This window comes from Chiroxiphia lanceolata, chromosome 5 (assembly GCF_009829145.1).
Source record: "Chiroxiphia lanceolata isolate bChiLan1 chromosome 5, bChiLan1.pri, whole genome shotgun sequence".
Taxonomy (NCBI): Eukaryota; Metazoa; Chordata; class Aves; order Passeriformes; family Pipridae; genus Chiroxiphia; species Chiroxiphia lanceolata.
This window is the reverse complement of record NC_045641.1, coordinates 61,240,345-61,252,544: the sequence shown is the minus strand read 5'-3', so window position 1 is coordinate 61,252,544 and position 12,200 is coordinate 61,240,345. Positions and strand designations below refer to the sequence as shown.

At 47.7% G+C, this 12,200-nt stretch overlaps 1 protein-coding gene across 7 annotated transcripts in view; it reads right to left on the bottom strand.

Annotated features, from left to right (window-relative positions):
• IQSEC3 (IQ motif and Sec7 domain ArfGEF 3) overlaps positions 1-12,200 on the bottom strand; it is a 101,605-nt gene that overhangs the window by 24,155 nt on the left and 65,250 nt on the right. For all 7 annotated transcript variants that reach the window (XM_032688447.1, XM_032688450.1, XM_032688449.1 and 4 more), the window contains exons 4-5: positions 8,305-9,398; positions 3,210-3,371 (exon numbers count right to left, since the gene is read on the bottom strand). In XM_032688447.1, the coding sequence (XP_032544338.1) occupies positions 3,210-3,371; positions 8,305-9,398 (1,256 nt within the window). The remainder of the gene's footprint in view (positions 1-3,209; positions 3,372-8,304; positions 9,399-12,200) is intronic.

Genomic DNA, 12,200 nt, shown 5'->3' with positions numbered 1-12,200 from the left:
GCTCTCCAAACCTCATAAAATGCTTCCCATCGCCTAAACTCTGCCCATGTACATAAAAGGCTATGCATCGAGCGTGGCTCTTCTCTGGAGCTTTGCATTTACTAGGTGGGCAGTAAAGTGGGACTGTCTTCACAGTGCCAAATGCCACTCTGCACTCCTGAGCTCCGTTGTGACAGCAGGAACAGACAGAGGTTGGCTTGTCTGTCAGCCAGCACAGCTTCAATATCTGTGGGAGCCAAGAGAGGTTTGCAGAGTATAGACTTATGGCTGGGCTTTACAGCTGAGTCTGGAGTCTGTAACCTGGGCAGCTCTGCCCCGCCTTCAAATGCACAAGGGAGTCTGACACTTTTGCAGATGTTTTAAAAGTTGTCCTATTATTTATTCATGCAGCTGGGTTAATTTAACCTGGCTGCAATAGAAACATTGCTTACAATACACAATTGCAACATAAGTTTTCACATCGAGCGAAAGCTAAACTAACACAGCAAGTGGCATCAATAATTGAAATTGCTTTGGGGAGGTAGAGGAGGCTCCAGGGTCAGGTTTGGGATGTGAAAGAGCACAGATACCCCTGACTGCATGCAAGCTTGCTCATGCAGGTGGTCAAGCCTGTCCAAGAACTGCTGTGTGCTCATGGTCACCCTGCCTGGACATCTGACCTTGCCAGGACTAACAGTGCCTGTTCTTCTTCCACCAATTTGAGACACAACAATGGCTATGCTATTGGGCAGATTGTGCAAAGGCTACTGTAGGGGGTATTGTTGCTTCAACATGGTCTCCAGAGAATGCCACATACCTTAACATTGGCTTTCTAAGTGTGGGTAGATGCGGGGACTGCAAGACAGCCCTTGAGGAGACTGTTCTCCCAACTTGAGTCAGCGTTCCCGAGCTAGTTTGATGGAGTTGGATGGGGAATGAGAACCAGTTCTAAGATGCCAAAAGGTCTTTGATCTGCCTCTTGTTCCCATAGAAACAGCTCAGAAGTTGTGACCAGACCTTGAGCTTTAGTGCACTGCAAATGCCAGCACACTATATTACACTGCCAGCCCTCTTCTTCCTGCAGCATGGACAGGGAAAATATCCAGGATGATAATCCCGAGCCAGAATTTCTCTTGTCCATACTTTCTCAATTGTTTCCATGTATGTCACACTCTCAGGTGCGCAGCCATTGCCCAGCCAGCCCTCACAAGCAGCTGAGGAAAATTTGCTTGCAAAAACCACCAAACATTGCTCCCTCAAGCTCAGAACTGACACAGGAAGAAAGTACCTTCAAACAGCACAGCCACAACCAGCTGAATGTGCGTGTTCTTTCTTTCCTGTTTTAGAAATTTTGTGTATATTTTAAGTCTACTTTTATCTTTGCCTTCAAGGAAGACGAATCAGCCATTTATTGCGAAGAGGGGCTGGCAGCACAGACTGTTAGTGCAAGTATATCATCCGTTGCCTGGAGAGATCAGACATGGGTTTGAACCCTGAATTCAGACTCAGTTTCTTGATATACATTCAGACACACACAGTCCATGTGCAAGATATGTCCACAGCCTCAGTAGCTCAGTCCTCATCTTTGAGCCTTGCTTTCTACAAAGGACGGCAAGGTAAAAAGGGTGGCAAGGTCACTCTTTCATAAACATTTGCAGTGGTACAATGAGAGGTGAAGTGGAAACTCAGGTTAATGAGCATGATGGAGTAGGGCCCCTGGCTTCAGTGGCCCCTAGGCCATATGGAGAAACAAGACAGGCAACCACGACACAGCAGCTCCCAGGCCTTGGGGCTGGGAGGCAGATACCAAGCTTTGCAATAGGGACTGTTCTCAGGAGCTGCTGACACAGAGTTTGTAGTCCCGTGTGAGGCAGAAGAACCTGGTCATTTGCAGGGATGATGCCAAATTTAGGACTACAAGCTAGCAACAGCATATTGCTATTGCAATATTTCCCTGTCCCTGCAGAGGCTGGGTTTGGACTTCAGCAGATTATCTGTCAGGGGAAGCAGTCCACACACTGCTTGCCGGAGAAAAAGAGGCAATTACTTTTAATTGTGGCTCTCAGCATGAAGAGACTGGAGAGAACATGTGTCTTGTTGCCGGCCAAATCAATACCCATACAGTATATTAAAAAAGAGATGAACTAAAGGTCAGGTACCTGGAGCAATAAGCAACAACAATTGCAGTGGGAATGAATTTTGAAATTTGGACATAGATTTGGCTCTTGAACTTTGTCATCCTCCAGTCTTTTTCTGGAATAGAAGTTGTGTGTGCATTGGATTTGGGGCTTCTATATGGTTTGGTTCAAGAGAAACCACTGCAAAATTCAAGTGAGAGAACATTTTGGAGAATGGGAGAATATAATGAAGGACTCAATGCAAAGGATTTCCCACCTAAGAACCCTGCTTCTGCATAATAAAAGAAAAGACCCAGCTGAGTTCTGGTCATCCCTTGAAGTGTGTCTCTGAATGAACTAGACTTGGAGGGAGAGAAGTGGCTGAGAGACACAGGGTTTGTGTGACCAGGGGAGAATTGAAGATAACAACCCAGCAAAGACAGTGACTGAACAGAAGCAGGGGGGAAATCTGAGATCTTGTTCTGAAAAAGGACAGTTCAGCTCATTGGAGATTTTGGAGTGGGGATGTTCCTCAGTGCTCTGTGACTGCAGTGGCAATGACAAACCCTTAGTAGCATGCCTCCTCATGCAGGCCTTCTCAACCCACTTCTCATTATCCCTGTAATGCAACTGGACAAACTGAAAAGGATACTCATCTCCAACCTGGACAGAAAGAGAACCAGTTGTGTAGCCAGCATTCACTTCTCCCTGCTGGTCAAGGAGCAGATATTTTTCCTCCTCTGCCTCTCTTAGTTCTTCCCAGAAAGCATCAGAGGTGCTTTATTTGGGTGGGGTGAGACACCAGCCACAGAGTTTCCCAGACCCAAAACCTCCCAGCATCACTAGTCCTAACCCCTGACAGTGCTGAGCTCCTGCTAGATGATCACAGGCCTTCTGAGGAAAGACTGAAATGAAAGGGCTGATGATATTAAACACAACACTGGGAAATGTGTTGAGGGGTGCCAGTTAGGGAGCAGGAATGGTGAGGTTCCTGCAGAGTGGAAATGGAGGGGCATGGAGGACAACAGAGTGCTTGCTGATGCAGCCAGGAGAACAGTGGGCTGGCAACTCCTCTAAAGTGCAGGAAGGAGAGGAATAGGTTTCCACACTTACTCCAAGACATCTCTGTTGAACTGCTTCTTGCTGTTTCCCAGGAATTCCCCGATCATCTGGCGGCTGAGGCCCTTCCGCTGGAGCAGAAAGTGTGCCACCCCAATGGGGGTGTCCGGGATGAAGCCTCGGGAGATCAGGAACTGGATCCCCTTGTCTGGGTTTCTGAAAGGGAAGGACAGACACATGGTGAGTTTGCATGATCTCTCTGAGGCATTATTGCCTCTGGATCCACTCATGGCTTCCAACAATGCAGCCCTTGGTATGTGCCTGGGCTCCTATGAGTTCATGCCTGTGGCAGGAATGGGACTGGCTGGGATGAAGAAAAGTGACTTGCAGCGTCCCACCCAGTTGGTGCTGTGGACAAAATGGTGGCATAGGACCTGCTGTGTCACTTACAGCACCTGCAGTCAGCTGGTAATCACAAGTGCCATCCCACTGCCACAAAGGATCCTGCTGCATTATACCATGCCTCATCAGTGACTCTCTTCTGCCATCCATCTGCTCCAGAGTCAAAGGCTCTTGTATCATCCCCATCCCACTGTGTCCCACACAGACAACTCTGGAAGTGTCACTACATTCAGTTATTCCAAATGTAACCCACAGAGAGATGTCCCCAAGGACCAGAGGTGAGAGCTGGGCACGTCACCCTTTGCTTTAGGGGAGCTGGGGTTGCACCTTCTGTAAGGCAGACAAAGGCAAAGATAAAAATGTGTCTGTGAAGAAACTTAGGAGATATTTTTGCCATGGTCTCTGGGTAAATGAGGATCAAGACTCAAAGGGGGATAATGAAAAGTGGACACTTTTTTTGTTAAAAAAATAATTCTCTTTTTCATACATTTTCAGTGCTCAGTGTTGAGTGACGCTTTCTACCTTCCTCACCTGAGCTTGGTGCTCGCTGCCTGAACAGAAATCCCATACTCAGATTTGCTTGTCTCTTCCTCCACTTTCCCCATCCTTAGCTGTTCTGCCCTTCTCTATTGATTCACCCTCAGGCAGAAATCTCTGTGTGTGAGAGAAGGCACCAGGAGCACACTTTGTCATAGGTGGGAGGGAGCTTTGTGCAGCTCCCAGACAGAGGGTTTTTCTCCCTCTGTAGTTGTGAGTGCCCCTCTGAGAACAGGTCTAGTGTTGAGTGGGCCCAATTGCCTGGCTGTGGGAGTCATTTTCTGCTTGATAGTACTAGATACAGAAATATAGAATGGTTTGGGTTAGAAGGGACCTTTAAAGGCCATCCAGTCCAATCCTCCTGCAGTTGTAGGGATTTACAACTAGATCAGGTTGCTCAGAGCTCCCTCCAACCTGATCTTGAATGTCTCCAGGGGTAGGGACTCTACCACCTCTCTGGGCAACCTGTTTCAGTGTTTTGCCACCCTCATTGTAAAAAACTTTTCCCTAATATCTAATCTAAATTGACCCTCCTTCAGCTTAAAACCATTACCCTTTGTTCTATTGCCATAGGCCCCGCTAAAACATCTGTCCCCATCTTTCTTACAAGCCCCCTTCAAGTACTGACTGGACACAGTAAAGTCTTGTCCTGGAGAACAAAAGTCTTCCTTCTGTTGTCCAGGCTGAACAACCCCAACTCTCTCAGCCTTTCCTCGTAGGAGAGGTGCTCCAACCCTTTGATCATCATTGTGCCCTCCTCTGTACTCACTCCAACAGGTCCATGTCCTTCTGGGGACCCCAGAGCTGTATGCAGCACTCCATGTAGGGCCTTACAAGAGTGGAGTAAAGGGACAGAATCTCCTCTCTCAGCCTGCTGCCCACACTGCTTTTGATGCAGCCCAGGATACAACTGGCTTTCTGGGCTGCGAGAGCACATTACCAGGTCGTGTCCAGCCTCTCATCCACCAGCACCCCCATGTCCTTCTCAACAGGGCTGCTCTGAATCCGTTCATCCCCCAGCCTGTATCAATACCAGGGGTTACCCTTCCCACGTGGGGGGTAGTGCATGTCTCAACAAGCGCACGTTTGTGTGTATGTATGACCTGTACCTGCAGATTTCTTTTGCACCCTACATGTTTGTCAGAGCCTGTGTGTCTACGTGTTTTGGCTTGCTCCTCATGCCTCCTATAAGCACACGTGCTTCTATGTATCCTGGGAGTGGCTGCAAGCCTATGTGGTGCCTGTCCCACAGGACAGACAAGAATGAATTGTACATGTGTATTGTGCAGGAGGTTTTCTTATATTTCAATCTGCCACGCTGAAGGGTCTCTGTCAAGGTGCACTCTTGCTGAGGTGAATGAGTGCAATGCCAGGGAGATTGCCACATTCCTTGGGTTCTCTGAGCTGGTGAGTGGGGAGAGGTAAGAGTGTCACCTCATGAAAGGATGCCATACTTCCATCATTAACCCAAATTCAGGGTTCTTTGTCAAGGCTCAAGGAATGAGTTTGCTCAGGCTGTTTCCTGGGGTGGGGAAAGGATAGGATGATATTTTGGAGCACGTGAATGCATGATATGCACAGGCACAGACTGTGACACTGTCAGGTGGTGAAGTATGTGGGTGAGCAACATATGTCTAGCTATATGGGGACCAGCATTCAGCAGAATGGCCTGCTCCTTGCAGAAGCCTGATGGGCAGACAAAAAGTGGATGAGCTTGAAATAGTTCTGCTTACTGTGTAATGTCAAAAGAAAATATCCTGGGCAGTGTGGCATCCCTGGGGAGAGTGGCTGTGAGAACAATCAATGTATGAATGGGAAAGCTGCAAGATCTGATACGGAAAAACCCAGGCCTTCTTCACAGAAAAGCAACAGTACAGCTTCTTCATTATCACACAGACCTCCTGGTTCACCTTTAAAGAGCACAGGTAAAGTTCCCTGCTAAGTGCAGAGGTGATATGGTCAGGACAAGAGTCAAGCTAAGCAACAGGGATTCATAAAATGCACATCCACCTGCACACTTTGGTATTTGGCAAGGGACAATACAGTGTTCACAAACGAGGATGAACTCAGCTACACCAGTGTGACTCCAAAGCCACTAGACTGACTTTGGATTTACTCCATAGGAGTTGGGAGCTGAATACGGCCAGAAAAATGCAGCTCATGTACTGGCATGGATGTGCAGATCTCAGTAGAGATGGCACACACAACGCAGAGGATGCAGAATAAAACAGTCCAGCTATGACAGCCCCGCTGCACTGCCTAGACTATAACTCAAATATACTTGCACGCACTACTCTTTCAGTAACAGCAGTCTTTCATCACTTCTTCCCGGGATTCAATTTGTTCCACACAAAATCCTGATAGCAGTACAACATCTCCGCCACTGAACACCTGCAGATGTATCCCATGTACTGCAGCATGCAGTTTTTACCCAGATGTGTAGCAAGCAACTCCACTTCCATCTCTCCTGAGCCTGGTCTCTGCTATTCTTCTTACTGTTGCAGGGGTGTTAAGCACAGCCAGCAAATGCTGCGGGATTCCTCACGTCCTGCTGGCTTTCCCTCTGCCCACGCAGCCAGCTGCCCACACACACTGAGCTATTACAGCAGTGCTGCAGAATGAAGCACTCTCCGTTCCAGGGATTTCACCCCCTCACTGTGCAGTGGGGACGGGGAAAGTGCCACCGCAGCACAGCATCGATGTGTTCCCAGGGGCTGCTCCAAGCCAGAGTGCTGCTTCCCAAAAACGCAGCACAAGGCCAGATAGACTATGCTGCTGGCAACTGCAGGCTTCCAGCTGCTGGTCCAGGATGTGCACACGCACAACCTCAGCTCCATGCCCCATGGGTCATTGTGCCCACATTGCAAACTCCACAAGGGTAAACTGGCTCCTTCCTAGACACTGACAGGGAAATCATCAACCAAATGTCTGCAGAGAGGTCAACAGCCTTCCTAGCCCCTTGGGTGGAGGTGAACTACGGTGTCACAAGGGGAGCCACGTGTCCACTCAGACACCGATCAGAGAATAAAAAAACCTGCACTCCCCAGAGCTAACAGGTCAGTTTCCTCACTCCTGTCCTCGAACCTGATCTCAGAACTAGTAATACATCATCCTCTGTAAGAGTCCCAGATCTGTCTAATCTAACATTACTTCAGTTCTGGATGGGCTCTGAACCCAGCCCTAAAAATCTCTCTTCTCGGTTCCTGCCTTGTGGACTCCACAGCCTTCATACTACATGTATATAAATGCTGTGCATTTCCCCTTCATCTGTTCAAAACTTCTGCCTAGGACTGCATAATCATCAGTCCCCAGTCTGACCAAAAGGTCCATGCTAATGTGTGGTAAAACATTCTTTTAGTCTGGGTACATTACATCCTCACCATTAGGTGACTCAAATGGAAACCAAGACAGCATAAGATAAGAGTGTGATCATGAAGCAAACCCCAGTATTTCTCATGGCTTTCTTAGATGAGAAAAGTCTCATCTAAAAGCAACAAGCAAATCTAAAGGTCCTTATAGGAACTCAGCTGCTTTCTGCCAATCCACAATAGGCTATATGTGACCCCATGAGTTAACCTCTTCTTGTGGTAACCTCTGGGCTGCTCTGCTTTTGCTTTCACACCTACAGCCTTCTCATAGGATATCGAACTCCAATGTGTAAGAGACTGAGATGACTAAACCTGGTCTGTAAGGTGAAAATCTACCCAGATATCTGAAGGTAAATGACAGCCAGAGATGTAATTTTGTCATCATGACTCACGCTGGGCTAGCTAAGCTCAGCTCTCCTTCTCTCTCTCTCTTTATTTGTAATTGCCCCATGTTAAGGAACCAGGGCTGGGATTACCATGCCAGCTATGTTTGTTCCTTTCCACATAGTGGAGCAGGAGCCTAGATCCCAGGCTCAGCTGGTGGATGCCAAATGGATGGCAACTGGGACTGAAGGTACAGTAAATTCTGAGAGCATGGGTACTAGTCATGGAGCAGTGGGCTTGTTCCTCTGTTAGATAAAAGATCAGGACAGCACTTGTGAGAGTGTAGGGAAGAAACTTCTGGGCAGCCAAGCTGTGTCCTTCATTGCATATCCAGATGGTCATGCCCTTGAATATGAAAGGACTTCCCCAGAGATGGATCTAGACCAAGAGTCTGCCATCACCTGCTCCCGTGAGGCCTGAAATAGGCTGGGAAACCCGACAGAGGAAGAGTCACTTACATATTGAAGAGGTTCAGTCCAATGCGGTAGAGGCGCTTCCTCATGGTGTCTGTGGAGAGCGTGGGGGACTTGCAGCTCGCGGGGTTCTCGCAGTGGTACCTGGGGAGGCTGAGGATCATGGCCTGCAGTGCTTCTTTCGAGGACACCTCAGAGGCTGACTTGGCTGAAGTGGAGGTGCTGCTGCTGCTCAGCTGCTCTGAGTTATCTGCATTTTCAGACTCAGAGCCTTTGCTTTGCCCCGCCTCATTGCCAGCATCAAATTGGAGCTTCTGCACTGCCATCTGATCAGTCTCAGCACTGCTGTCTCCTGTGCCATTAGTACTGACATCCACCTCGGTGAAAGTGTGGCTATTCTGGAGAGCTCTGGACTCAGGTAAGCTCTCTGGGGCAGCTGGTGGTTCACTGGCTTCTCCCTCCCCTTCTCCTGGGCTTTCTTCAGCCTTGATAGCTTGAGAGAGCCCAGCCTGGTCATTGCTGCTGAGGCAGTTTGCCATGGACACCGAGGTAGATGACGAGACAGAGATGTTCTTGTTGTCAATCTGGACTGTGACATCTCGAAAAGCCATCATGAGAGTGCTGCTGCTTTTGGGTAGAGTATCTGGCAGGAGACCTTCCTCCTTCTCCTTGTCCTGCAGCTCAGCTTCTAAGTCTTGGTTTGGCTGCATTGAGCTAGCACTGAAGGTCTCCCTTATCTGGTATGAGCCCCCATCTTGCAGGGAGCACATGGTCTTCAGGCTCCAGCTGCTGAGGGCATCATCAATAGACTTGGCCAGGGACTGAACTTGTTCTGTGAAGGAGTCCTCCAGCTCAGTCAGGGCCCCACTGATGGTGGCGGGCAAGGACGGGGACCTCACCAATGGGATGCCGACGAAGTTGTATCCCTCCACCAGGGCTTTCTCCGCGGAGAAGCTCTCCGAGTTCTGGACGCGGACTTTCCTCAGGGAGATGCGGCGCGGCATGCGGCTCTCCAGCAGCGAGTTGCGGATCTTCTCAAAGTTCTTGCTGAGCTGGTACTGCCGGAAGGCGGTTTGGATGGTGCAAGCTGCCCTGCGAGACACCAGGTGACCGCCGTATTTGTGCTCTAGCATTTCGATCTGAAAGACACAGAAACGAGATGGCATTTTTTGCTAATTGACTTCTTGGTGGCTTTTTGTTAGCCCTGTTCCTATACTGATTAGGGTTAATGACTGTCAAGGGAACTTCTAACACTGAATTAGCTGAATTGCTTTCAGGGCAATGCCGTGCCCATGATTTCAACAGAAGGTTCCTCTTCGGGCATGGATGGCTGAAACACCAGCACTAGGACCCTCGTCACAGCTGTAACATGATTGTATCTCTTTCCAGAGTGCCAGTCATACAAGATGGAGCCTGCAGGTGCCCTTCCCTTGCAGACCCACTTTTGATGGCCTTTAGGGCAAGTTCATCTCTGCAAATACAATATTCTAGCAATGTGTGTTCCTACTTTCCTGCTCAGCACCACTCTGTTAATGTCAAGCATTATCTCTTGTCTCAGAATGCTTCTTCCCTCCTTAGTCACCTTAGGAAATACTCCCAGGGAAAGGATAAATCATTCAGAAAAAGGGAATAAAATTTAATTTTTAAATGCAGAAAATGGTGGCTTGATTATAGCAGCTAGTGAGAAACAACAGCTTCCATATAAGTTAGTGGAGGCTGGGCTTGTTCTGAGTTTGTGTCTTTTAAAGAGCACTCTGAATCCCAAAGTGCATTTTGTTCTGATATCTGAGTTTTTCAGGTATCAGCCAGTTTTGAAAGGTAAAAAAATCTGAATTTTAAATGTTGAGACAAGATGTTAAGAGCAAGCAGGAGGGTTTACCTGAGTTGGCAACAACAAACGCACATGTAAATACATAAATACATACACACAGCTGAAGTGCCATCTCAACTGGCTTCAGCAAAGCAGGTATGTGTGGCCATTTCTCTGCTGTAGTCCTGAACATATACTTTCTGGTAATCCCCTTACTCTTCCTCTGAAACTGGGCTTTCACTAATGTGCTACAGGAGAATGTTAGATGATGTGGTTGCAGCGAGTGACTGACAGAGGACAAGGGGGACAGTGTGAAGATGATCGTGGAAGATGGGATTGAAGAAAAAGAAGGATGAACTCAAACTACACTCATTGGTGTTTTGGCTGTACTAGGAGCTAAACCCTACATTGCTGGCACTTCACAAGGCAAAGGGCAGGTGCAGACTGTAGTGTTTATATGTGTGTGCACACGTGGAAGAGCCAAAAAAAGGTGAAGTGTTGGTTAAGTCAGGCCTGAATTAACAGAATATTCACTGCATCATTCATATGGGGAGTATGAGCTTATTAGCAGAACTGAAGGACAAGTTTACTGACTGCATCCTCATCCCCAGCCAGATAGATACCACTTGCCCCTCAGCATGCCTTGTTGGGTCAGTACACACAGGATGAAGGACTGAGCTCAGACGAGATCTGAGTTTAAGTGCAAATTGATTTTGTAGTCAAAGGGAGACTGAGGCATGAGCCTCAGCTCACAGAGTCATGTCATATTGTCTGCTTTCTTCTTCTTCCTTTTTTGTAACATTACGTAATTTACAGGGAGTGATCTAGGTAAAAGTGAAAGCCTGGTCTGACAGATGTGAGAAGTGTAAATCACCTCTGGAATCTTTCCAATACTAACTCCTTTGGAAGTAGAGGAAGATAATGTGACCTTGGGAGAAGTTAGGAAGAGAGGAACATGACCCTGGCCACAGCAACAGGTCTAGGGATCCTGCTGCACTGGATGTGAGGCTGCCATTTATGGAATGGAGCAGGGAGGGGAGCACATCCTTTCATATTTCCCACTCTGGACATGAAGTAGGGAACCTTTGCCTTGTGCTCAAACATAAGGTAGGATTCTGCTTTCTGTTTGCCTTGCCCTCAAGCTTTATGGATAACCAAGGACTCTCCTTATCCTCAGTGTTTGTTATGACAGGAAAGAGGAATATAGAGACAAAAAGAGATTCTGGGTAGTAAGCAGAAGTGTTTTGCTGGGGTTCTTTTTCTTGCTTTTCAAAATGACCATCTCAAGGCCCACCACAAAACCAGCCACATATCTTTGTCTCCTGCCACATATCCTAAAGTTGGTCTGCCTGGAAAGAGACTGAGCCATCCATTGGTCCTTCCCTTCAGGAGGAAGGCTCGTGCAGATAAATGCAAATTAAACCAGTAACCTGCAAAGGCCCAACCCAGACAGTTAGTACTGACAACTGACCGTGAGCATTTAATATAATGATCTTGTTAATGAAAATGTAGAGCTAATTGTGTTGGGAGGGAAAGAGGAACAAATGGGAGGGGCAGGCACAGCTATCTGAGGGACAGAATAATAGTAAAATGCAAAATAAAGCAGAAGCGAGAGCCTTACAATTATCTGAGGTTTCCAAGGAGGTGACAGCCGTTCTGAAAACATGAAATTCATATGCTCTGATCTTATTAGAGGCCAAGACAAGATGTCATTGCTGATCTGAAGTAAAAGGTCAGTTTATCTCATGCAAGGACAGTTCCCCAAAAGACAGACTTTAATAACTACTGAGAAGACATCCTTCTGAAAGTCTAAAGGAACAGTGCAAGCTATCAGTACCTTGATAAAAAACATCAGCAGCTTTTTGCAGTCCATAATCTCAGTCCTCCAAAAGGGCTAAAGCATTAAGAAGCAGAACAAGATCTAAAATGAGAGGACTCCCAAACTAGTCTGTTTTCCAGCTCATTCCAGGGGTGTAAGGATGGATTCTGCATGTGGTCCACTGCCATCTGGCCCTGTTAAAAGCGAGGGGAATCCTATAATATCCTGCAGCTGGGATAACAGGGACGGGGACTGTACCAAAGGATGCCTGAAAAGACTGGCAGCACCCCCACAGAGAAGTGTGCTCCCCAC